The sequence below is a fragment of the Calonectris borealis genome, chromosome 2 (assembly GCF_964195595.1).
Source record: "Calonectris borealis chromosome 2, bCalBor7.hap1.2, whole genome shotgun sequence".
NCBI lineage: Eukaryota > Metazoa > Chordata > Aves > Procellariiformes > Procellariidae > Calonectris > Calonectris borealis.
In genome coordinates, this window is record NC_134313.1 from 50,906,409 (window position 1) to 50,933,422 (window position 27,014).

General features: G+C 41.6%; 1 protein-coding gene across 2 annotated transcripts in view; it reads left to right on the plus strand.

Moving 5' to 3' along the window:
• Window positions 1-27,014, plus strand: part of CDH2 (cadherin 2) — a 121,346-nt gene that overhangs the window by 7,055 nt on the left and 87,277 nt on the right. For both annotated transcript variants that reach the window (XM_075141929.1, XM_075141930.1), the window contains exon 2: window positions 4,548-4,659. In XM_075141929.1, coding sequence (XP_074998030.1) covers window positions 4,548-4,659 — 112 coding nt within the window. The remainder of the gene's footprint in view (window positions 1-4,547; window positions 4,660-27,014) is intronic.

The window sequence follows — 27,014 nt, forward strand, 5'->3', positions numbered from 1 at the left end:
CCTGGCACCCACTTCGGAAGCTTTTGGCCTCCAGAACAATTTGAATGAAAGGCACTTTTCTTTTTCTGCAGTTGCCATCTACGGTTGAAAACAAATTGTACTTGAGTACATTTGCTGGAGTACTGAGTACCGTGAGGGTATAAACTGTTGCAGCTCTTCTTTGCAGCAAGTCAGAGATTAAGGAGGAGTTGCTGAATGTTTTCAAGTTTAGCATCTAAAACATTTCAGAGATGGTGTCTGTCATCCTGCAGAGTATCTTTCATATGCCTTATGGCAGTAAGTAGAAGCTCGCCATAAAACAAGACCCACCTTGTACAGCATATCCCGCTGTGTCAGGTGATGTCTGCATGCAAAACTGAAAATGGATAGAACAATCCCTAGAGTTACCAAAGTTGTGAATGAGCAGTGAGTACCATCTTGGCCTTTAAATTAATGAGGAAACGCCCAGTCTTTAAACACAGTCACAAACGTTTCTGTGATCTGTGCTTAAGTTGAATATTACTGTCACAGTTGCAAATTAACGTTGGTTATTAAGGAGGGAGAACTCAAGTACCCCATTCCTGCTCTGTCATACATATAATTATGGCAGACGTTGTTTTGAGCTTCGCACAGTAACGCCCTGTGAATTGGCTGGATTTGCAACTAGCAGCTGTACAATGTCCAATTATAAGTGTATAGTATGATATTTTCTCTGATTTCTCACTTTACTACCGAGGCTTATTTTCCTATAGGAATAAGCTACATTGAGCATAAAAGAAAGCAGTCTTTCAAAAACGACTTCCCTTGTGTTTTGGTACAATCAATATTAAGAAATCTAATGTTGTAGTACATGCAGATGCAAACAGTGGAAAAACAGAGACTTTGATATTTCAGATTAATAGCTGCTAGTGAACTCCAGTGGTGTATGGCGTATGCAGAGAGAACAAGATCAGCCCTGTTTGAAAGCTGTGTTTTAAGAGCCCAATTCTGCGAATTTAGGATGCGTGTTGTAATATGAAATTGCTTCTACGGTTGCGTGGTGAGCTTGCATTTTTAAATAGATGTTTCTTTATAGAATTGCATTCTAAATGGGGCTACTTTTTAGAAAGTGTGGAAATTGGAAAGAGGTATTAGTCCAGAACTGTCAACACTAGTGAAGCAATCCTGTCTGGCTTTATTCTTGTTTTAATTTATAATCTTTTCACAAGTATGAAGCCTGTATTGTTGGAAGACACTTACGGGTGGTGTTTAGAAAAAGGTGTAAACATGAATCCTTTAGAATTCTGAAGTTGAGATTGTCAACAGGTTGTTGTTTGGTTGGTTGGTTTTTTTAAATCGAGCTGGAATACAACCTTGAAATTAAACCACAGGTTTCTGGATATTCAGATATCCAGATATGAAACTAAAAGTAACTGAGGAGCAGGGTATGAAAACTGCAGGTTTAACTGCCATAAGTATATCAAAACGGCCAATTCTTTTAATTCATTGAATAATAAATTTGACAGAGGACTTCAAATTTACGTCATGTTGCTTCATAATTGCAGTTTGCCTATTGCATTTAATCTGAGATCTACAGTACTGAGTTTATATGCATGATCTGACCCATGTTTGACTAGGTGTTAGCTCTTAAGCATCTGGAGATAGTAATGCTTGTTACTTATTTTGCCGTTAAAAATGACTAAATAAATCATAAGGGATCAGGAACGCAGAATAGTTTTTCAGTAGTAACCCTATTTTGCTTTAGCGAAGTCTGTTAGTACTTGAGAGGAGAATTTTCCAATTGCTGAGCTCGTTCAAAGCTTTGTAACTCCATTAAGTAGGTTTTATATGGGAACAAGCTAAGGTAATTGCTTTCCATCTTAAAAGATAGTTTAAGTAGTGTCCCTCTGTAGATGAATGTACAAGTAATATTATCTTACATTTGAAATAGTCTTGGGTATTGTACTAATCACACAAAATCCTGTAAATTACAATAATGTGCCCCATAATCTTCACGAGCTTTCCCCTTTTGCCCCAGATAAGGGGATAAAAATATTTCAGCATCCTCCTTTGCTTGGAGTTAAAATGGTTTAAGTCTTGCAGCACTCTTAGGCTGAACTTGATATGACCCAGTGTGTCTGAAGCTAGAACTTCTACTTAATTCAAAACGCTTAACACAGGGCGATTAAGAATTGCTGAAAATTTGAATTCTTTCTTCCCTTGTGTTTTTATTCTCAAACAATCTTTACAAAGGACTGTTTTTGGAGAGCAGAGTACAGTCTTTTGTTTCCGGATAAAATTGATGGCTGCAAATGAAAGAATAAAGAAGACTCTCTATTCATGTCCCCCAGCCTTTGTTTCAGTGGGTATTGTTTCAGTTTATAAGAGCTGTTTAGTACATATAGATTGCTGGAAAGGCTGAAAGATTCCCAGGCGCATCAGTGTGGACTTGTTAAAAATCCTGCTATCTCCTCAGCTGCCCACCCAGGACTTTTTTGTTTCAAGGATACCATGAAAGGCTTTTTTTTTTTTTCTTCCCCTTCTCGATGACATTTGCTTTGAGGTCACCTTTTGTACAGTAGTTTAAACAAGTTTTACTGTTTTTCTTTCAAATTATGGAAACCTTATCAAACCTGTGATTTGAGTTCTAAAGCTGAGGATTCTGGCAGTTGGAATCGTAATTATTTTTGATTGACCATCTTTTTATCTTAAAAACTCAACATGTAAATGGACTGTTGGAGCCTAGCTACACATCCAAGTTCCAGCTTTGCAGGTGACATACTCCCCCAGCATCTTAAACTGTTGCTTTGTATTTGCTTTCTCTTTAGGATCCCCATGTAAACATTTTAAAGTACATAAGTAATTGTAGATGAGATACCTGTGTAGTACTTAAGTCACAATTAAACCCACGCCATAGTTTTAAGTTAATTGGACACTTGATGATTACAAGTTCTCTTACTGGGCGCTTACCCAGATAGTTCATTAACTTGGAGTTAGATAGTAAATTTTTGTTTTAATTTTTTTTTCTTGCTAGTGTCGGTGTTGAGCTGCTTGCTTAGGACCATGTTGGTGCAACACAATGTGGTAGGAATCCCTCCATGTATTAGTGATAAAGTTATTCTAATAGGGGTTGGCGTGTTGAGCTTGGCCATGACTGTCAGTGGAGAGGTTACACTGCTGCCTGATCTCTGTTCCCTGAGGAACCCGTTGTGGTTTGAGATGCTCCTGTCCCACCTCCGCTCTAATGCTAATTTCCCTGAGGTTACTATGGTAAACAGTTGTAACACCATCATCTCCTCTTTCTCACTCCCTTTTTTTCTTTTTCCTGTAGGGCTTTCTTTGCCAAGTATATGCATGTGTGCTTACATGGCATTGAGTAGGTCTACTTCATGGAAGCCCATCTGGGAAAGTAAAAAGGAAAATCTAATTTAAGTCTTGATCAGATTTAGGTATGATATAGCAGCACAGTTGCTCGTGCTGTCAAAGACCATATACTACATCTGGGCATGCACATGGATAGGCCTTTAGTTGGCAGGTAGGCGTGTTTGAGATTGTGTGAGGGCTCTCAGGATTTCTAGGATGTATCTCGGCCCAAGCTGGCGTGGGAGCTGGCCTCTCTGCCTTCCGCAGTGTGAAAGGGGTTTTGCCATGTATGATCACTTAGCCACATGTAAGCTGGGCAGTTGTTTCGTGCAGCGCTAAAATGAGACAAAAAGAATCCACTGAAAAGAAATCTTAGTCCTTTGCTACAGAAAATTGGATGTTTTTTTTTTTCAACTAGGCAACAAACTGTCCTGGAAACCAGCTTAGCCATCAGAATTATCTTCTGAACACGGAACACTACAGAACAAACAAGTTTCCAAATGCTGTATTATATTTCTTAAAGAGTTTCATAAATGCCTTTTTATTAAGAACGTGATTTGAGGGGAAACTTTCTTAACAAGTGAGAGAACAAACAGTTTCAGTGGCTCGGCTCTTCCCTTGTTGTGCAAATTTAATAATGAGCTGCTCTTCTTTTAACTTAAGATCCCTTTGAAATAGAAGGAGATTGCACTGGAAACGTTTGGCTTTATGTGGTATCTGTTTGAATGCTAGCACAAATATAAGTTCTGCTAAGTTACTGCAAATGTAGCGTTTTATCTTAGTTTACTTGTACTGGTGCAACCTCACATAGAAATACTCTAAATAAAGCATTTTAAATCAGCGGTTGAAGTCGTTCCTCTCAAGTAATCTGGCTATGAAAAAGTTGCCGAAGGGTTTTGTGCAACATTTATTTCCAGAGGAAGGAATGTTTTTGTTCCCCCTATGATTCCCCTTCAGTCTCGATGGCTGGTTTAGTGGAAATGTTCAGTTGTCAGAAGAATCAAGATTGTGTATTATTTAGATCTTACCAGACAAGTGGGATTTGTTCCTTCCATTCCAGTTATCAGAAAGATTAACCCTTTGCCCTCGCAGTCCTAATTGCAGTTGCTCAGAAACAAAGATGCTGCTTGTACGTGACAGCAGCAAAACGGAGTATGTGCCAACTGGAATGTTTCTGTGGTGAATGAGGGTTGTAAGTACTACATAAATTTTGTCTTGCATTTCAGGCACCGATAAAAGCAACCTGTGAAGATATGTCATGCAAGGCTGGATTTCCTGAAGATGTTCACAGTGCAGTGGTGTCAAGGAGCGTACATGGAGGACAGCCTCTTCTCAATGGTACGGCTAGAAAAGACGTTTTGATTTTTCTTTTTTTTAAATTTTATTTCCTGTAGTCATAACCATAAATCACTCTGGAGCATTTTCATCCTTAAATAGGGCACAGACTTGCAGGAAAGAACGTCAGCTGCTCTGTGATTATTTTTTGATTACTGTCATAGGACTTGGAAAATCTGTTGGCATTAGTGGTAGCACATGCACCTCTGTTGACCGTAATTTGAAAATACTGAGCGTTGCGAACCTTCCCGTGATCATCCACTAATTCTCTTTCTCAGCACAGCATTCACACTGATGTTTCTTGTTACCGCTGACGGTACGTATGCCATCAGTCTGTACTTAGAGCCCATGATGAGGAGGTAAAGAACATTTCCCTTCTGCTTTACATCTCCCATAGAAATACCGCACTTACACCCAGTCCTAGCGCTCACGTTAAGGTAGAGGCAGTTGCCTTACTGCTTTTTCCTGGCAGCCTGAGGAGAGGCACCTGTGGGAAGCAAGACACGGGACAGGCAGCGACACGAGAGAGAGCGGTCAGCCGTGAGCCCTCGGTCGGTGACCGCAGCACTGCGGGCCCTGCGAGGAGCCGTGCCAGGAGAGGCAGGACAGAGCCGCCGCGGTCTCTGGGACAGTGTGCTGCTCCCTCTCACCCGGTCACCTACCTGCGTCTGAGTGGCACGCTGCCCAGGACGAGGATGACCCGCTCCCGAGCTCTTGGCACGCTTGGCGAGTGCGAGCCCTTGCCTCCGCCGGGGATGCACTGCTGTCAGTACATCTGCCCGCCGGTCGCCCGGGTTGGGAATTCGGTTCGCTGCTCTTTTTGTGTCTCTATTTTTCAGGGATAGAGTAGTCATCTGTAGGACACGGAGGCACATGCCTGAATCCTTCCTAGATTTCCCAACCGGTTAAGCTTCAGTATACAAGTTTGTAGAAGTAGAACATTTTTTAAAATGTGCATTAATTTGGCTGTTTTCTAAACTGCTAACATAATGTCTTTTTTTTTCCATCTAATTTGGAAATTGTGGAACTGACTAAGAACATCAGTTTTATACGGTTTCAAATACATCTTAAATAAGGACTAATTAAATTAAATTTGTTGTTTCTTTCACATATAAATATGGTTACACAGATCAAGACATTTAAATGAAAAAAATTCTAATGAGTGCAAAACAAATGAAGTGAAAGCTGTAGTCTTGATTTTACGTGCTGTATGTAGCAGTCTCTCTTCTTAATTACATTTTTACAGACCTGTTTTGTGTTTTTTTAGCAGTATAATGGAAACTTGAATGCAGGATGAATTGATTAGCTTTAGTGTATTTAAACTTGAGTTATTAAAGCTTTTTCTGTTCAGTTTCAAGAAAGTATATTCTACCACCACAGACTTTTCTTTTATTAAAGAATAGCTTAGAAATTCATGTATTAAAGAAAATGTTCTTCCAACTGAGAAAATAATAAAGAGGAAAGAGAATTTTCCTCGCTTTCCCACCAAATGGGAGTTAATAGATGACTCTACTGTAGCTGTCGGCACTCCTTTGGTAGGTGATGCACAAACCCGGAGAGAGGGGCAGAAACAGGGACAGGGAGCACAGCGGGCAAGTGATTTCCAAAGGTGCCGCCTTGAAACCACCAAATGTTTGTTACTGGTTAATTATCATGCCATCAGTTCATCTTAAAATGGAGATCACAAGAGTTTTGAGGTCTACCCTGTCCTGTGAAAGTTCTCTTTGCTCTTCACGGAATCAAGACCCTTCCTGCAATTTCTCCCCTTTTTTTCTTTCCCCACCAGCTAGGAACTACAGTGGACTGTCCACCAATTCTGTGTCGGCATTGCTCACGCAAATCTGATGATAATGACTGACCAGCCTTAACCGAGTCTGAACTAGTAACGTAGGGTGGCAGACGGACTTCCTTTCTCATTGCTCATCGCGTTCACACAGTCCCTTCCCTTGCTTCTCAGAAGTGCGTGAAGCATGACTGGTGGTTTGTCCTTGAATGCGTAGCATTTCAGGGAAGTAGGAGTTGGAAAAACTGTATGAGACATACAGTATGTATCACATCATATCAGCTGGTTGAAAAATGACCTGGGGGATTTTGTTTCCTACCACTATTTCCTCAGTTGAATTACTGCAATGGTTAATTCTTTTGAAAATTCTGACATGCTTAAAAGCATATAATTTGCTGGTTACACATAAACATACAGTCCGTCATTGCATAGCTTTGACTTAAATTTAATTACACTGTCGTTTTGAAATACTATTGTTGTCAAAAGCCTATTTTCTGGTTATAAAACTAGATTTAGATGATGCTGCAAGTTAAGTATAGTTGCGTGACATTGCTTCTTAGGGATAACCATGGGCCTGATTCTGATCTCGGTTGCCTCGCCTGTCTAACTGCATGCTTATACCAGTATGAATTCAGAAGTGAGGCATATAACTGTAGGTTTTCTATATGGTTTAGAAATGAAAGCTTTCATTTTCTTTGATTTTGTGCACTGATACCACACAAGCACAGAGGTTTTATGGTCCTCCCAGCCAGCTGCAGAATAATTTGAACCTGACTTGATGCTTTCTTGACAAGTTACTTCTTAAAATACTGACCAAGAAAATGACCATATGTTTATTATCTGTCTCGTTCATTTTCTTTTATCTTGCACAGTGGGGGACAAGCCTCTCTTAAGGTCCTCAGTTTCCATCTTACCCACCGAAACTTAAATAAAATTAGAGTTATCATATGATTTGTTGATCTGTGCCTTTCCGTTGTTCCAGTAACATTAGGATATCTGTTTTTTAAAGTATTATTATAAGAAATATTTACCTTAGAGTATGGGGTAGGGTTCCACCATGCACTACAGGATACTGTGTTTTCTGGAGAGGTTTCTCTTTCTGTTTCTGTATTCAGGTGGTACTTGTTTTTGAGGGAGGGTCAGACTTGTTCCTATTATAGTAAAAAAAAAAAAAGTCTTTATAATTGATAATGGCTTTGTCTTTTCATTCATATGGCTAGGATAATATGTCAGCCTCCACTAATTTCTCCTTCTGTGCATGAGGGCATGAGAGGCCACTACATGTTCAGTTGTGACAATATGTGAAGAATCGGTGGAGCAATACATGCAGAATAACATAAATAGGAAAAGGGAAAAAACCTCACATTTATTAATCTGGGTAGAGGGAAGGAAAGAGAAAGATAGCTGCCCTTGGCTTCAAGATGAGGAAATGGGGACTGTCTTGTAGGGAAGAGAGGCAGTTAGTTGGGAAGGCACAGCAAAAGAAGTTGGAAACTGCTCGTTTACTAGGTCTTGACTGAGCTGTGTAGGAAGTAACCTGCAGTATAGGCTATGTCCTGTTGCCTTCTTCTGGCATGGTGTCACCGGTGTCCCATGCTCCCACGTTCCTCGGTAAAGACTTTACCGGTTATAGCTTTGGAGACTCTTCAAATCTGATGTCTTACATTTTTCTTGCTCAAAGTCTGGCAAGTCAGACTTCAAGATGCAATACGTTCAGGTCACTAGACGCATGTAAGCTAAGTACTATTTTAAATTTATTTAGAATGTTCTACATGTTTTTCCACTTGGTACCAGTCACTTCAGTGAAATTACGGTGATTTTTACCAAGGAGCTAGGTGAGCTCAGAACTAGTACCTTCATTTCGGTAAAGGGAGGAAGAAGAAAGTAATAATCTCTGAAACAAAATTAAAAGAAACTTCATGCATCTCTAAAAAGTGTCTTACTGATAAAACCATGGAGTTATTCAGGCCTCCAGATCTTTTAGAATTTAATATACTTGTAAGTATTTTAGGACTAAATGTTCCAACACTTAAAAAAAGAGAATAAATCATATGCAAATAACAACTCACCAGCCATCACCTAGTAGAAGTAAATATCTAACCCAAATTTATAGGCACAGTACTTCTGAATTGTTTCTGTAAGTAAAATATGATTACGGTCTGGAGGACCATACATAAGATGTAGTATTTGGAGAAGAAGAAGTTAAGTTAGAGGGAGTTATGTTTAATATATTAAATGCCCTTGCTTCTGCTGGTTTTATCGCAGTTTCGTGGTTCATCCAGGAAAAAGTACTTGTGGCAGTTTGATATGTATGTCCAACCTGTTTATCTAATCTTTGTTCTATATCCTGCAAATTTTAAGATACAAATAACGCATTTCTACTAAAATCATTCACCTAGGAAGGTTACTTGAATGGTTATTTGCAGAATCATATCTTAAAGTTAGAGATTCTTACTCTGATAATTTATTTTAGTGGTTCCTTATCTTTCAGGGACTTTATTTTAACATTGCCTGTCCTGTTACTAAATGCATTATTTTTGTTCTCTGCTAAGCAAATTCATTGTCTAGACAATGTTCTTAAATGTATCCTGTTGAGTATTGTGTAGCTATAAAAAATTTCTAAGCTCTTTGAGTTGCGCAATGATAAGGGGGGGGGGGGGAACGTTTTGGTGTTGATCAGTGGGATAAGCGGTGATTACAGATGAGTAACAGCGCAGTTTCATGAGCCATTTAAGCCGGAGCGAGCTGACAGCGTTGCCAAAAGAGGCACGCTTACGCCTTCCCTCCTCTTTGAGCCTGGTACCAAGTGCTCATGAAACCATAAAACAAACAGGGTTAACCAATTTATCTGGGGTAAAACTCACACTCCCACTCCTTAGGTTTTTGCTGAAAGATTTTGTATGCTTAAACAGAGCCATGGTGTCCCTGCTGCCTTTTCACTTCTGGCAGTGAAATGCTTAGACAATAATACTTGTTTTGATGCTTTCAAACTGAGTGACAAAACTTGATTTTGGCATTCCCACTGACTTATTTTGTAGTTTACCATTGAAAATACCAGTTGGTCTGAAACAATCCAGAAGCACGTTGCTGGGAATGTGGTACTCAGGAATTGCCTGGCATTTAAAAGTAACTAATGTTTTTTCATGAAGTAGGAGGTTACATGGGTGCTATCTCTCCCAGGTGAAGCCACTCAGCTTTTTTTGCTGCTGGTGGTGTTTTATCATTCTATGTATAAAAATGTCCATTGTCAGCTAAGAATAAAATTCCTTTTAAAAAAGTCATCATGCTTAAAACTGAAGTCAGCAGCATATCTTTTAATGCTTATGTCTCATTCCTTTCTATAAACAACTTTTTTATACAATTATATTTTTACTGTGGTAGCATGCACTGGTGGCTTTGATATTCCAGTGCATATTAACAGTGGAACTAGGGAAAGTATTTTTAGCAGAATCATGTTTTCCAAGAGGGAAATTAGTCTTTCCCCACAAAAAAAATTTTGGACTTTTTTCCCCGCCCCCCATGAAAAAAATGAAAATGGTAACCACTTTGTTTGAAGTCTCCTTGCCTTAAGCAAAAAGACAAGTTGACAAGTTCCTTCCAGGCAGACAGCCAAAGAATCTCAGATGGATGGGGTCTCTGTGAGCTGCTGGCAAGCTGGGAAAAAATGTTTCTATTCTTCCCAAATGTATTTTTTTTTCTGAATTCTCTTCCTGCATCCTCCCCTCTCCCCCCCCCCCCCCAAAAAAAAAAAAACACAACCCAAAACACCCAAAAAACCCCATCCTTCTAGTTACTCTTTTAAGCTTTAGTGGGAGTGAGAATTTTTTTTTTTTCAGAAGCTTATGTTGAGAATTTCCCCCTTCTTCTGCCCCATCCTGATTAACATTTCGTAGGTTTAGTTTTGCCCTCTCTGTGTGAAGCAGAGTAAATTTTAATGCCGTTACTTGGTGATGCTGTGCCTTGTTGATTTATTTTATGTTACATTGCATTCCAGTTCTCAGTCTCTTGCCTTTTTAACCCTTTTCCTCTTCTTTTCTCAAACAGCTTTCCTGTTTGTCCTCTTTCCGTACCCCACAGCATCCCAAATTCTCCTGTGTCAGTATTGAGCTTACTATCGTGGATTGGAAGAGCTGCTTCTGTTTGCTTTGACTACACTAGCACAGTGCCTGTTTTATGATGCCTGTTGTCTATTCATGTGCCAAGTTTTTAATGTTTTCTCAGATACTTGTCCCCTGAAAATCAGAGCTTTCTTTTGCTGAAGTAAGAGATTGCTTTTCTTGAGATGTGGTTTCCTTTTCCCCACTCCTTAGTTAAACATAGAATATATCCTAGAGTACACATAAGGTATGTTCACCTTACTGAACAGTGGTAAAATATCTATTTGAATGGTGACTCCTTTTTTTCTCACTTTAATTTCTGTAAAGTTCTACGTCTGATTTGTATGTGATATCTAATTTTACTCTTTAGTATTAAGCTACTGATTAATGTTATTTTCTCATTGCAAGCTTGTATATAGAACATTACATATATATAAACAAAGAATATATGGAAATAATGAAGTTCAACGATGTTTTGGGTGTGCGCAAAGGACAAACATTTCGGAAATGTAACTCCATTATCCCTCAGTGGACCCTAAGCTGTTATGGAATTGTAGTATTTAGATATATTTGTATATCCAGTATCAAAGAATTTATCACTTGAGTTCTAGATGAGAAGTCATTCTAAAAGAAACCTATAAACATGTACTAAACAAAATGTTTTCCTTTTATGGAATATTTGGATTAGAGGTGGAAATACATTTTGTAGTTAAAAAAAATCCTAAATGCACTATTATCATAGAATCATAGAAGGTTGGAAGGGACCTTTAAAGGTCGTCTAGTCCAACCCTCCCTGCAGTGAGCAGGGACATCTTCAACTAGATCAGGTTGCTCAGAGCCCTGTCCAGCCTGACCTTGAATGTTTCCAGGGATGGGGCATCTACCACCTCTCTGGGCAACCTGTGCCAGTGTCTCACCACTCCCATTGTAAAAAATTTCTTCTTTATATCTCGTTCTAAGTTTAAAACCATTCCCTCTTGTCCTGTTGCAACAGAACCTGCTGAAAAGTCTGTCCCCATCTTTCTTACAAGCCCTCTTTAAGTACTGAAAGGCTGCAATAAGGTCTCCTCGGAGCCTTCTCTTCTCTAGGCTGAATAACCCCAACTCTCTCAGCCTTTCTTCATAGGAGAGGTGTTCCATTCCCCTGATCATTTTTGTGGCCCTCCTCTGGACCTGCTCCAAGAGGTCCATGTCTTTCTTATGCTGGGGACCCCACAGCTAGACGCAGTGCTCCAGGTGGGGTCTCTCCGGAGTGGAGTAGAGGGGCAGAATCACCTCCCTTGACCTGCTGGCCACACTTCTTTTGATGCAGCCCAGGATACGGTTGGCCTTCTGGGCTGCGAGCGCATGTTGCCAGCTCATGTCCCACTTTTCATCCACCAGTACCCCCAAGTCCCTCTCGTCAGGCTGCTCTCAATCCCTTCATCCCCCAGCCTGTATTGGTACCGGAGGTTGCCCCAACCTAGGTGCACAGGACCTTGCACTTGGCCTTGTTGAACTTCATGAGGTTCACGTGGGCCCACGTCTCGAGCTTGTCCAGGTCTCTCTGGATGGCATCCCGTCCTTCAGGTGTGTCAGCTGCACCACTCAGGTTGGTGTTGTCTGCAAACTTGCTGAGGGTGCACTCGATCCTGTTGTCTGTGTCACTGGTTGCAGTACGGATCCCTGAGGGACATCGCTTGTCACTGATCTCCATATGGACATTGAACCGTTGACCATTACCCTCTAGATGCGACCATCCAACCAATTCCTCATCCACTGAACAGTCCACCCATCAAATCCGTACCTCACCAATTTAGAGGGAAGGATGTTGTCAGGGACCGCCTCAAAGGCCTTACAGAAGTCCAGATAGATGACATCCGTAGCTCTTCCCTTGTCCATTGAAATAGTCACTCCATCATAGAAGGCTGGTCAGGCAGAACTTGCCCTTGGTGAAGCCACTCTGGCTATCTCAAATCACCTCCCTGTCCTCCATGTGCCTTAGCATAGCTCCTAGGAGGATCTGTTCCATGATCTTCCCAGGCACAGAGGTGAGGCTGACAGGTCAATAGTTCCCAGGGTCCTCCTTTCTACCCTTTTTAAAAATGGGTGCAATGTTTCCCTTTTTCCAGTCACCAGGGACTTCACCTGACTGCCATGACTTTTCAAATGCCCTGGAGAGTGGCTTGGCAACTACATCAGCCAGTTCCCCCAGGAATCTGGGATGAATCTCGACAGGTCTCATAGACTTAAGTATGTTCAGGCTCCTCAGGGGGGTCACGAACCTGATCTTCTCTTACAGTGGGAGGGACTTTGCTCCCGCAGTCCCTGTCTTGCGGTCCATCCATTTGAGAGGTGTGGGAAGAGAGGTTGCCAGGGGAGACTGTGACAAAAGAGTTTTTGCATACCTCAGCCTTCTCCTTCTCCTTGTCTGTTGTTACCAGTTTGCCGGTCTTGCTTATCGGGGGGGTACACTTTCTTTGACCTTCCTTTTCTGGCTGACATACCTGTGGAAGCCTTTCTTATTATTCTTTGCATCCCTTGCCAAGTTCAGCTCCAGCTGCACCTTGGCCTTCCTGACCCCATCCCTACACAACTGGGCAGCGTCCCTATGCTCTCCCCAGGGTACCTGTCCCTGCTTCCACTGCCTGTGCATTTCCTTCTTGTCCTTTAGTTTGACCAGCAGGTCTTGACTCATCCATGCTGGTCTCTTGCCTTCCTTGCCTGATTTCTTACACCTGGGGATCGAGAGCTCTTGTGCTTTATGGAAAGCATCCTTAAAGATCTGCCAGCTCTGTTCTGCTCCCTTGTCCCTGAGGGCAGTTTCCCGGGGGGTTCTGTTGACTAACTCCTTGAACAGTTGGAAGTTTGCTTTCCTAAAATTCAGGGTCCTGACTTTATTCTTTGCCTGTCCCATATCCCTCAGGACTGCGAACTCCACCAGTGCATGATCACTGCAGCCCAGGCTGCCTCCAATCCTGATGCCTCCGATTAGCTCACTTGCGTTGGTGACCATCAGGTCGAGTATTGCATCCCCTCTGGTAGGGCTGTCTATTATCTGACTTAAGAAGTTATCCTCAATGCGTTCCAGAAATCTCCTGGATTGCCTACAGCTCACTGTGCTACTTTTCCAGCAAACGTCGGGGTGGTTGAAGTCCCCCAGCAGGATGAGAGCCTGCGAGCGCGATGCCTCCTGTAGCTGGAGTAAGAAGGCTTCGTCAGTAGGCTCCCCTTGATCAGGCGGCCTGTAGTAGACACCAACCACAAGGTTCCCTTTGTTGCCTTGATCTCTAATTCTTACCCATAAGCTTTCAGTCTGCTCATGGCTATTCTTCAGAAACAGCTCTTCACAATCTATCCATTTCTTGACATAGAGGACAACTCCTCTGCCCTTCCTTCCTCGCCTGTCCCTTCTGAACAGCTTGTAGCCATCGATAGCCATACTCCAGTCATGGGATTTGTCCCACCAAGTTTCAGTAATGGTAACTAGGTCGTAGCTTTCTAGCAGCACGGTGGCTTCCAACTCCTCCTGTTTGTTGCCCATGCTGTGTGCATTGGTGTAGAGACACTTCAGCTAGACTGTCCACTTTTTCCAGAGAATAAACTTGACTCACCCTTATTCCCTGTGAAAGGAACGCTGCTTCTGTTCCCAGTGTAGACTCTTATAACTACATCTTGATAAAGAGAAAAATACACTTACAGAGAAATTGTGAAATCCTGAATGGTTGCAGTGTTCTGGGATGTGTAAATTACTATCTTAGTTAATTAGTCCAGCTTTGATAGTCATTTCTGTTTATGGTGCATTTACTTGGAATGCACTGAATTAATTAGTACTTATTCCCTTTTCCTATATTCAGCTGGTTACTTTTAAGGATCTCAAATGTAGTGTCCTTTCTGTGTGCAGAAATATGAATTACGAGAGCTGAGTTTCAGCTACCCCAGTAAGCTCTGGGCATGGCTTAACAGGAGATGGCAATGGAGATGTTTGTTTCTGCCTCTGAAGCCGGGTCTAGCTTTTTACTGTTGCTAACACTATTTAGTGTGTAGCCTTAGCTCAGTTTTAAACTATGCCATCTGGCCTTGATTCCCAAGGGGCCATTATTTCTCCTGGAATCACTATAGTTAGAGCCTTCTCCAAGGCTGACCCGTGCTCTAGGGGAGGCTGGGAGGAATGCCGGTTGCAAAGCTGTGCAGAAAGCCTCCCCAGCAGACAAAGGTGCCCTTAGGTATGGGAGATTTATTTAGTGGTAGAAAAAAAGTTGCTGTTGCTTGCAACAGCTGCAATAAAAATTATATGTATGTCTTTATGTGGGTGGATCAGTATATGGAATACATGGAGCAAGAACTCAGGTGAGGCCATCTATGTTAGCATAACGTGAGACACATGGAATGTATAATTATGCATTCAAATTCTCGCTTAAGACTACAATACGTCTTTTGTTGACTTGTCATCTTTCTAACAATCTAGAAGACAAATTTACTAGAGCATCCTATTGAACCGATATTATAGGAAAATGCCCTTTATTTCAGAACATATTACCACACTAAATAAAGATAAATTCCAGTAGTATTTAAACACTTAATAAGTACATTAAATCAAATACTACTGTGTTGCAGACTTGGATGTCAATCAACAAATCCAGGTACACTTTGAACTGCTCTGATTTTGGTTGAATGCAGTGAGGCAAATTCATTGCTTTTGGTTGAACTTGTGACACTCAACATGGGAGCATTTTTTAATCTGGAAATGATAACTTTTGGAAGAGTTCACTTCCAGACTTTCAGGGCATCGTGTCCTAGGCATCAGAGTCAGCCCTGCTGAACTGAGAAGATAGGAGGGTCAATGGAACAGGTGCATCAGATTTTGGATGGAAGGGAAATGACTAGAGTTGCTATTATCTTCTAATTAGGCTAATTCGAAGGAGCAACTGGCCTTTGGTACCCTTCAAATCTTTCCAATTTAACACAACACAGATGGTTTTCTGCTTCTCTCCATGTAACCCAGCTCCAGAGGGCAAGGAGAATAATGTTGGGGGATGAGTGGGGTGAAACTCTAGAGCGGAGAATGGGGCTGAGGCTGGGGAAAGGATGGAAGCAGAAGAATCCAGGTGATGAAGGATGCTGGAATGGGTGGAGGAATGAATAGACCCTGGTTTAGTTCAAGGGGGAAAGGAAAGCACAGGTTCTCCACAACTCTAGAAAGAACAGAGAAACTTGGCATTGGTTGAAAGAAGAGAGCGGAACCAACCTAAGGTAGGAAGGAAAGTATCTTTGAGTATTTTCAGATTTCCTCATGACATCCAGTTTGATGGGCATCTGATATCCATCTTAACAGAAATGCCAAAGACCCAGTGGAGCTCACCAAAGTGAATTATGTGAGCAGAGAGTGCTGAGAAGCTTTTCTAGGAGAAACTGCTAGGCCTTTTGACATCAGAATGACAACATGATGACCACATCTCCCATTTTTTTGCCATTTATAGTAATGCCAAGAAACTTAACTATCCAAGTATTCAGCCAACATCAGAACATGCACATCTTTTGAAGGTAAACTGATCTCATATCCTGATAAGCCAGGATATGAGGTTCACTAAAGAAGTACCTGTAGCTGCACATCATGGCTTGTCCACTGTTCTGGAGGCAGCATTGGGTTTGAGCTATTGGAGTCCATCGGTGTCTATAGAGTGGTCTTGAAACCCACTGCTGCTTATTGCTACAGGTGAATTGGTACCAGTAATGTTTTTTTCATTGTTTCTCACCTTGATTATAGATGTGCAGTTTAAGTGCGTGTGAAAATACCAGCCTTAAGTAAAGCTAGGAGAGGATATACCAAAAATGCAACTTTCTTTCCTTGAGTTATAAATACATCACAGTGATGTGGCGGCAGGATGAGTGAGTTAGAACAGCAAGCTGATCTGACAAAAACTATCCCTGCTTTTTGTGGTGGGCTGGTTCTCCCCTGGGTCAGCTTGCTTTGTTGATTTAGTGGGACCTGCTGTGGAAAAGGAGGTAAGTTAATGAGAAAAGGGGTCTGGTAGAGGTGATGATAGAAAAGGAGGTCATAGCTGAATGAGACTCCACTGTGTTAGATTCTCTGTTAGCTTTTTTTGTTTTGTTTTGTTTTTTTCCCTTTTCTCCCTACAGTGCAACCGGGAGCTTTCTTCCTGCTGTTTTAATTTTTTCCAGGATTGGGCAGCTGAGGATCAGCTCCCTGCCTGTCCCTTGCTGCCTGCTGCATCCCAGCCCCATCCAGGCATAGCGGCGAATTGCGCTGGCGGTTCTTAGCTGGGTTGCAGATGACAGCAGAGCAATCCCATTAACCCGCCAGCCCGACTGCAGATAATCCCGGAGAACCAGGGCACCCAGCGCTGCCCACGGCTGCCATCCCTCGCCCCGCTGCAGCCCCTGCCTGACGGTGGGCACTGGTGCTCCGGGCAGAGGAGCAGCACAGCATGGCTCGGGTGCATCTCCTCCTTCTCTGAGCTGCCTGCAGAGCTTCAGAAACTGGCCCGTTTTGAATTTTTCCTCTTCACTTTTACTGTCTGCTGTGTTTTGGCAGGCCTGTGAGCAGTGGCAGGTATTATGATCTTGTCTGCTTGCCTGCAGGAGCAAGCTCTTTCTTGTGCAGTGTGCTGCCTTTTAAGAAGTAGGTTTTGTTTGGTTTTGAAAGTTAATGGCTCATGCCTCTCAGGTTGTAGAGGAGAAGAATTATTTAAGACCCTCTGTGAGTTCCAGTTTAACATTCTCTTAAATAGGAAAGTTACGAATCCCTAAAAGCATAATTTGTAACATAAAAGCTATCAAAATGGCAGTGCAATCTGTTAAAGTGTGTAAAAATTTGATTCTCTGCAGTTTAAAATGTGAAATAAATGTACACTAATTGTTTTGAATGGAGATGAAGATGGTGTTTGAAGCCAGTCTTTAAAGGAATTAGCGAGATAGCACCACAGTTAATGGTGGAGCACTATTTTTCAGTAATGGGCTCAGCAATGTTCTCTAATTAGCTTGCAAATTGATATTCAAATACAAGTAAACTGGCAATCAAATACAAGCAAAACATCTATGTAAGTAGACTTTGGTTTCTGCATTTAGTGTACCTGTATCAAAATTATGTGTGGGTGGAGGGTAAGCTCTTAGTTGTTTTTCGGCATGGAGCTTGTATTAGTGGTGGCTCACTGGTTACATTAGGTCAATATTTTGGTTCAAGCACATGAAAAGAGAAAAAAAAAAAAATCCCTTTTCTTCCACAAGTGAGTGGCTTTTAAACATTAGTAACATAATACTGAGTGTGTATGACGTTTTTCCTGACTTCATTTCTTTCACAACTTGTTGTGCACATAGGATTTGATGTATAGCTGAGTCAGTGGAAATTATTCTGACTTTCCTGAATTTGGATCATGTTTATGTTTATTATTAAAATTATTGCTGTATGGTTTAGCCGTTTAACTTTCAAGCCTTGTGCCAGAAACTGGATGCATAAAATATTATTGGTGTTTGTGTTGTAGGGTTTTCTGCTGCATAGAGTGCAGGTTCTTAAAAAAGGAGAACCATACAATAAAGCTGGTGCATAAGAACTGTTGTGGGGAAAGGTAAATAAAGATCATACATTTAAAATTTGGATTTCAGGGTGTTTTTAAACTCCTTATTCTCTATCTATAAAACATCTCTCAGTCATTGACACACTGATAACTTGCTAACTACCCTCTGTAAGCATATTGTTTGTTGACAGATGGAAGTGTGACTGTATTAGTGGGTCAAGTATGTGGTTTTATCATCCCCACATACTCCTTCCATCAGCTGTCCATGGTGTGTGTTCAGCATCATCTTCTATGCTAAAAGTTCTTTGGAACGTACTTCCCTAAATCAAATTCTTATCACAGTGCATTCATTAAATCCAATTATTGTTTGCAGAGATTTGGCTTTCAGTGCTGGTTATCATCTGAGTTCTTCAAGGGAAAAAACCCAAACAAAACCAAACCCCAAAAACTCGTGTTAAGAGTTTTCTGTAAAGCAGCTAGTACACTTTTTACACCATAGAAATAATACGTCAGTGAAAGTCTTTGGCTTTCTAATTCACTATGTGCTTTTCTGTTCAAATAACCGCAATTTTCCCTTTACAGTGCTTTAGTGCATGTTTGTGCTTTTATAAAAAATTGATTAATTCGGTTCTCGGGGGATGGCTAATGGGGGAGTGTAGGTCCCTTGGAGGTCACAGGTTCAGATCCAGTCTGTTGTCTGCATCCAGTAGCCACTAACTGATAGCTGCTTGGTAGGTTATGCAAAAAGAGCCTTGGTTGGTGTGGCTTCTTCTAAAGGAGTTTATGTTGAAAAGGTATTTATTACGTAAGAGCAGAAATACTGCTGAAATTAGTGGAAACTGGGGCAGCACAAGCGAGCAGGGAGCGTTCGTGAGTATGAAGGTAGCTGGAGAAGGTCAATATCACAGTGCTTTCCAGACTGTCTAGAAGAGAGAAGCAATGAAATGGAGTGAAATTTTAACCTCTTGGAATGCATTTATGCAGAGCTGAGATATATTAGGGCAGGAGTTTTAACAGCTTGGAGCAAAAAGCACATCTAGTGTTTCAGGTGTTGGAGATGTTTTTGCCTACCTGTAATTGATTCAGTGTGTTTCCCAGAGCCGAAGTGAAGTCCATATTGCATTGAAACTCAAGAACCGACCAAACAATAAAAGAAAACCCCTCTCTTTCTTACGCTGCATGTCACTATCTGCACTTCTGACTGTGTCAAGTATCATTTAATTAAAACCTTGACATTATGCTCGTGTGCGAATTAAATATTTAAGAATGATACCTGTCATTATTTGTAAAAATGGATCATTTTCTCCTCAGAGGAAGTGATTTTATCAGTTGGTACAACTGCAAATGATCTATTAGTTATTTCCTTCTCCTGATTTTTGTAACAAAGGCTCTGTAATTTACAGATGCTGAACAACGAAAAAAAAAAAAAGCCCAAGTAGTCACTAAAATGAAAGATTTTGTTAGCCTTCAGTGGGTTTGTTATTTAAAGGAAGCAAAGCCTGCAAAGGCACAGGTGCACCTGGCTTTAGGACCCAGTTTTGCAAGAGGGGTGTATGTGTTGCGATCCCAGCAAAGCTTCTCGTGGCTGCTCCGGTCTGCTGGACAGGTCATAGCGCAGGGATGGAGCCTGGCTTAAGGTGAGTTTTATATTCCAGCTGATTTCAAATGAAAAGGAAAGCTATTGAGTCATAATAGTATTGACTTGTGCGTTCCTCTTAAAAAAACAATAAAAGTACACAAAGATGCTTCTTAATTTTTGAAGCTCCTTTTATAGCACAGGACATCAATAATAGACTGAAGAAGTAGGCTCCGAACATTTGTTCCTGTAAGTGATTATCAACTTTCACCTGGTACTTAAACTTTTTGTAGGACAACTAAGTAAGATCTTGGAAAAAGCTTGTTTTGAAGACTGCCTGCTGTCCGCTCAAAGGCGTCGGTGTGACTTCTGTTGCATACCGTAGAAGAACGCTCTGCCTGGCTCCACTTGGGGAGGAAAACGTGTTGTGTTGCTTGTCTTGTTGAGCGATCCACAGCTGCGCGCCATGCGTGGCCTCGCCGGCAGCGCGGGGCTTAGCTGGAGCCGATCGATGGATGCGGGCCCCTTTGTTTGGTAGATCAATACGCTGTAATGAACTCGGTGCTCCAGTTCCCTGGTAAGGATCACTGGGGGGGATGGGACAGTGCCTGTTTTTCTGGAATGAATCAAAATGAAAATTATGTTTGAAGATTTTTTTCTTTTTCTCTCATGTAGGGATTGAATAACCTTTCATAGTTTCCTCCACAAACTCTGAAAATCCTGTAATACGATCTCCTAGGTTATCTGTGAACTGGATGCTACGTGTTTTTCATGATGACTTCTTTTTGAAAATACCATGAAATAAATCGATAACCGATTCAGTTAGAAAGAAATCTAAGAGAGTTTTGGAATACTTTGTTGTCAGTTTGTTTCCTGATTGTTACAGTTGGAGGTGGTCTGTGTTTATTCCTCTGGGTCAGAGTTGATGGTTTTAATTTGCAAACAATTAAAATATTGTGAATGTGAGCCTAGCAGGTGAGCAGAGTCTGGTGAAGGTTTTATATAGTTCCTCATATGTATTTTTTTCATTGCAATACCTTCTTGTAAAGCATAGCTTTGTAGAAGGTGTAGAGGTGGATAAATGGTTTGATAAGCTGTTACCCAAGTGTTTTAATAATGTCTGTATGTATTTATGATGCAGAGAATTTTCCAGGCTATACATAGTGTCAAAATGTCTCTGAAGGTCAAAACGTGTTTGCATAGAGGTCTTTGTTTTTATTTGGTGCTAGATTTCTCAAGACTCTGCATTATTGCTTTAGTAAGAATCTTGCTGTCTTTCATTTTAAAATTTTTGCTAGCCATGCACTGATCTGCCACAGGATAAATTGAATTCTGAGTGTACTGTGCCATAAACGGAGAGGGAAAAAGGTCACCTTTGTGCGATAAATGCAAACTGTGTTGATACCATTACTCATTTTATATCATATACTTTATGTTAACTTTGCTAATTTTAACAGCAGCAAGAGGGGAAAATGTTTTATTAACGAAATGGTAATATTAGACAAGTCTTTAGGAAGAGCTGGAGATGCCAAGAGGACAGTCAGGTCTGTCATAGTTGGTAAGGGACAGGCAGGTCGTCTTGGGTTGCTTCAGAATGTACCCGCATAGTTCTGATAAAATGATTGGGGGTTAATACTCATTTATACACAGTCTCTCTACTGCCTTTCCGAACTCATGTGCATGCAGATGAACGTGGTATTTCTCATCCTTCGAATTGATGCTCCTACAAAACGTTCAACATAAATTTTCTTCACTATAGTGAATATAAAGATTAAAGTTTAGGTTGTAAAATGTTTTTGCCACAGGCTGCAGAATTTTTAGCAGTTCCATGACTTGAATCGTCAGGTGTCCAAAGCCCTCTGAGATGGATGTTGCAGGTTCCAGGCAGTATTGTGGCTTTTAAAAAAAGTTAACTCGTCTGTGATTGAAGGACTTAAAAGATGCTGTCTTGTGGGATTATTGACAATGGCCGGAAAGATTAGGAGGCCAATTTAGGAGATTGATTGCCCCAAGCTCCCTCACAGTAAGAGTACAGTTCCCCCAATTTAGAGCATATAAGAATTGCAGAGCAGCAGCAGCAGCTCCCAAATAGAGAAGTGTATCTTGCTAGTGAGAGACAAACATAAACCGATGTGCAGTAAAATAAGTCCTACTTGTGCCTCACTTTCCAGACCCAAATGCATTGGGAGGTTTGGTGCAGAAGCTCTTGCATTGCTGTGGATGAGGTGGCTAGATTAAAGCTTGGTCTCTGTTTTGGTAGAGTAGGACCAAAGGGTGGGGGGCAGGGGGGAAGAGCTGTTTTGCTGAGGGACTGAATGGTATTGCTTTCCTGATGTGAGGCACACTTCAGAGAAGAAGACAATCCAGTGCATCTTCACTGGTGATAGAGGAGCTTGGGCAGATTTGCCTTCTCACGTCTAGACTGAAGTTCTGTATTACAGTTAAAGTGATCTAAGGGTAAATTACCATTGGACAGGGCAGTCCCGTATCTCTTCCTAGCCCTGCCCGGAGGTCCAAACGCTTCTTGTGCACTGGATATAGTGGTTGTGCAGCCTCAGGATGAATCAATGCATCGGGCTGATCAAACGGCAGGCTTACCCTGGAGCGAAAGAGGAATGATACTCCCTTGGATCGGCCGGATGAATCAACTTGTCCCGTGGCTGCGCTGCAGCGGCTTCTGGGAGAAGAGGGAGATGGGACTGTGGACTGCAAGACCACCTCCTTTGGCAGCATCTTCTGCCTAAAATCGCTTTAATTGTCATACCGGAAGTGCATCCTAGCTGTGTCTGTAAATATCCCTCATGCTCTACCGAGGTCTTCATCCTGCATCTCTGACTGGCCAGCAGTATTGCTTTACTGTCATTTTAGATGTGCAGAACCAGACTGGTTGATTTGAGCATCTAGTATGCAAATGACATGACCTTTTTGCTGTGATTACATTTTTTTTAATGAATGTATAAATCATGGATATTTCACCATTAACTCAAACCCTTCTGTGAAATATGAGAACGATGTGCAGCATTTTAATCTTTCCTCTAGTCCGTCCAACCTCTCTCCCTCCACTGTGACAATCCAGCAGTAAACCCTGAAACAAGTGGCAGTCTGTTCAGACGAGACGAGTTGTTGTACGTCTTACTGCAAATCAGCAAGACGAAGTGAAGTAAGGGAGGCTGACTGCCATAGTTGCAAGCCACTTTTGCATGCACCCCCTCTTGAACTCTTTCTTTAGTCACCTGGCTTCATGTAAAACATGACAGTCTACCCGGGCTGCTCCTAGAGCTTCAGCGGCACGCTCGCTCCTCAACCCCCTCTGTGTGAAGAGCTTAGAGGGACGGCTCTGCTGGAGCCTCGTGCCGTAGCTGAGGATGCCGCTGCCTCCGTGTATCCGTGCCGGCTCTCTGCTGGAGGCTGCCATCCTGCAGCAAGGCGGATCGCGCAGGCTGCCTGCCTGGGCTTCGCCTCTGAGGGTGAAAGCCTCCTGGGAATTATCAGTAAAGATGTGCTGAGGCCAAGGCAGCAGCAGCAGAACTAGAGCAGCAAGGCAAGGACGCACGTGCCTTTCTGTCGGGTCTCGCTAGGCGCTGTCCTCAGCAGAGAGGCAAGATAGGTGGCTGGGGGAGGTGGCGTTTGGGGGGGGAAGGCAGGGCTTCCCATTTGGTCACAGGGACTTTGGAAAGCGGTCTTCAGAAGTGGTCTACAGGTCTTTTCTGCAGTAAGTTCCTCTGGTGGCAGGGCTTGCTGCTCTTCAGGCACAAAATAGCCAGAGCTAAGATTGAAGTCTTGTTCCAGGTATTTCTACTGAGGCAACTGGGGTTAAAAAAAAGAAACATTCCGTGTGACCTGTAATAATCAGTTTGATTAAGTTTGGGCTGAAAACAACAGGAATGCTTCCTTTTAAACTGAAGACTGTGATTTGTTTTGGACAGCATTTTTAAAGCTTCCCTTTAAGGGGAAAAAAAAGAAGCCGCCTTTTAAATTATCTACTCCAAAGATCTTTATATAGCACAATCTACTCCTCCTCTTAAATTAGTGGTCAGTATAAAAGTAATTCATCAAAAGTGGTGGATTTACATAAGTATAAATGTGGTATAAGAAAGAGGAAAATTAGTTCCAGAGTTTCTGAGAATGCTTGAAATTCGAGGCAAATCTGGCTAAGCTAAAATCAACCACAAACTTAGTAAGTTTCTAGTATTTAGATTTTTTGCTTTTTTGGAATATATCAAATGGAAAAGGGAGATTCTGTAGAATCTTCTATAGGTCTTATATTCTGGAAAATATTTGCAAGTTATTTTTATGTATGTTATGTGAATGTTACAGGGAATGACAGTGATGCTGGTTTCCTGTTCAGGGATGAATAGGAATAAGGATGTCTCTGGAGACTAATAATTAGTGCGCTTTTGTGCATGATTCTGAAGAACAGAATGCATCTGATGGTATAGGTGTGTTTCTTCAGATAAAGATTTTTTGATACCTGATTTTATTTTAATCTGAACCAGTGGTCAGGAGTTCTGTTGCTTGCTTTTTCTAATGACTTAAATGTTTTCCTAGCATGGGTTTTCGCTTAAAGTTGCATGTTTGATAGTACCTTTTCTTTTTGATTAGAATGCTGATGTGCAACTGCATAATCTAAACTTCCAAAATTACATTAGCATTTCATACTGGTTTACATGGACTATTTTTTTTATTTGCCCTTGACTTGTAATGAGCCTATTAGCTACAAGCTATCTCCGTGCCCATGAGCAGATCCTGATTCTAAAAGTAAAAGCTGACAGCTTTGGCCAGAGGGGGCTTTTCAATGCAATACAGCGTGGCTTTGCCAATAATTTTAATTTCCTAAGCAGACTTTAAAAGGGATGGGGGGCTTTCATTGTTGAGTTAAAAAATTAATGAAAGAGATATTTCTTTTTTATTATTTTTCCTTTACATTTGAAATATTTTGTGCTTTTATGAGAACATTGTGAAGATAAATCTGCACTATTTAGACAGAAGTATTACAGAATGATTTCCTCATCTGAATTCAATGACTGCCTGCCTTGCATGGGTGAATACTTGTCATGGTCCAAAACTTCAGAAGTAAACTGTAATACTGGAAAAAGTAGGGCAATTTCAAGGAGTACTAGAAACTTGTTAATGTTCAGGTTTTCTGGAATCCTGTACAAGGCACTGAATGTGAATATTCAAAGATGACAAAAATCAAAGCTTACATTTTAAAAGAAAGAATTTTGATATACTTGCATCTGTGCACCTGTTAAGTGGAGATTAATAAATAGCTCATGATAGCGAATGTGCATCTCGGTCTTATTGCAAGTATTCTGGGAGAAGAAGGAGGAAAGCACGAGGGAAAAACAGACTTGGGAGACAAGTCTCAATGATCTGATTAACTTTACCATGGGTTTTTCTTCTATTCCAAGTCACAAGTTGGGAAATTCACAGCGAGGCAAAACATGGAAATATGCAGTTTCATGTGTTCTTACCGTTATAGTTTAAGACTGATAGTTACACATTAGTTTTGTAATTTTTTTGTATTTCTGTCAAACTGCAATAGATCTGAAAACCAGGGAGGTCTGTTTTTCTCAAATGGTAAATGTAGAACGTCAATGACAATTGTTATATATGCTCAGCTTTCGTTAAATGCATGGTTTTGTTTTTTCTCATTTACGCTCTCAAAGCATCAGAAAATAGTAAAATTTCATCATTTACAGTCAGCACAGAAGTTGCATTCAAAGCTTAAAATGAATTTTACTTTGTAGAAGTTCACGGTTAACACTGAAGATGAATCTTGCCATACAGTGCTGAAGAGCTGATCGGATCTTGTGAGCTGATCTAGCGTAGGAGCTGCAGGGGACTCCACAGGGAACATTATGCTACTTTTCGGAAATCCCTTCACTTTCCAGAAAAACACAGTTGCTGTTGAGAGCTAGAGCCCATGTCCTTTGGTGTGTCAGAGGGAATGTCAAAGGGTTGGAGGCGGTTTGGAGGTGGAGTACTTGCTGTGCTTGCTGTAGGAGAGGTTGGCTGAGGAGTGGCAGCTGCCAAAAAGGTCTCCTCCTTTGTTCAGCCACCCTGCTCTCTCGGGAGTGTTTCCTGCCGGCTTTCTCCATCTCCCTAGAAAGGAGAGCCAAGAACTCAAGAACTGCCCCCCCTGCCCCCCTTTTTTGTTTTTCACTTGCTAGTTCATTGCTTCCTGCTTAACCAGTAAAGCCTTGCAGCAGCGAGGAGCACTGGGAGGCCAGGCCCTGGTGACTTGGCATCTCGCCGCGTCTATAAATGATCTGTGGGTTTTGCAGAGCACATATGCAGCGCTGGTAGTACCACTTTCCTTTTGTTCTCGGAGTTCAGTTGACTGTCAAGATAAGACTGTCGTTCATAACTGTGTAACAAAAAAAGATAAACTAGTGCAAGTATTTGTATTTTTTTTCCCTGTGACAAATTCAGCACAGGTATTAGTGCTGTCTGTCTTTATACTTGGGTGTGGGCTTAAATTGATCCCTACCTAAATTTCAAAAGCAGTGGTGTTTGGTATTTGGGAACACTTTTGTAGCTGTATGACTTGGACGTAGAAGGTAAGCACAACTTTGGAGAAGTTGGAAGAACAGGATTTCTAGCACAAAATGCTAAGAATGGTTTCAAAAACACAGAGCAGTGCTCACAGTTTAGAGCACTTACACCTGAAAACTTCCTGTTGACAAAGTTAAGAGACACGGATGGACTTTTCAATAATGCAGTAAATGTGCTGTATACTAAAGGCTTTGATTTTTAAAAAACAAAACCAAAAATACTTGAGTTTATGTATCTGTTGTGCAGCCTTTGTCTTTTGTCTCATGCCATTCCTCATGGAACAGCTCAGTATGTAATACCAGTTTTTGACACCTAGTCCGGTTTGTCATCTTCCATACCGCAACCTTTGCTCTTAAAAGGATATAGTCGTGCATACAGGAGACTACCACGTGGATGAAAAGTATCTAGCTCATAGTAAATGTAAGGCTAGTTGGAAGTAATTTGGTTGCCTTTACTGAAACAAACCATTGACTCCTTAAATGTTGTAATTTGTCATAGTAGCTTTGTTATACTGCTTGGCTTTGCGTGTATTATTGGTCAAGGTAGCTTGTGTCCTATCACTGTCCTGTATTGGTTTTCTGTCTCACCAGCACTGTGCTGCCGTAGCTCATAGCAAGACTTACTTCAGCAGTGGTCTGTGTGAGCCTGGTGGGCTGATCTAGAAACCTTTGTACTGTGCACCCGGGAAGGAGAGCTCTGGGATTCGATCGCTCTGAATGGAGCCACACGTACTAGGGCGGTCTCGCCGCCCACTGACAGGCGTGATACCAGGGGCAGGGGCAGCCCCCAGGCGTGGGGGCATTTCTGTGCCGTGGGAGGGAGGGCAGTGG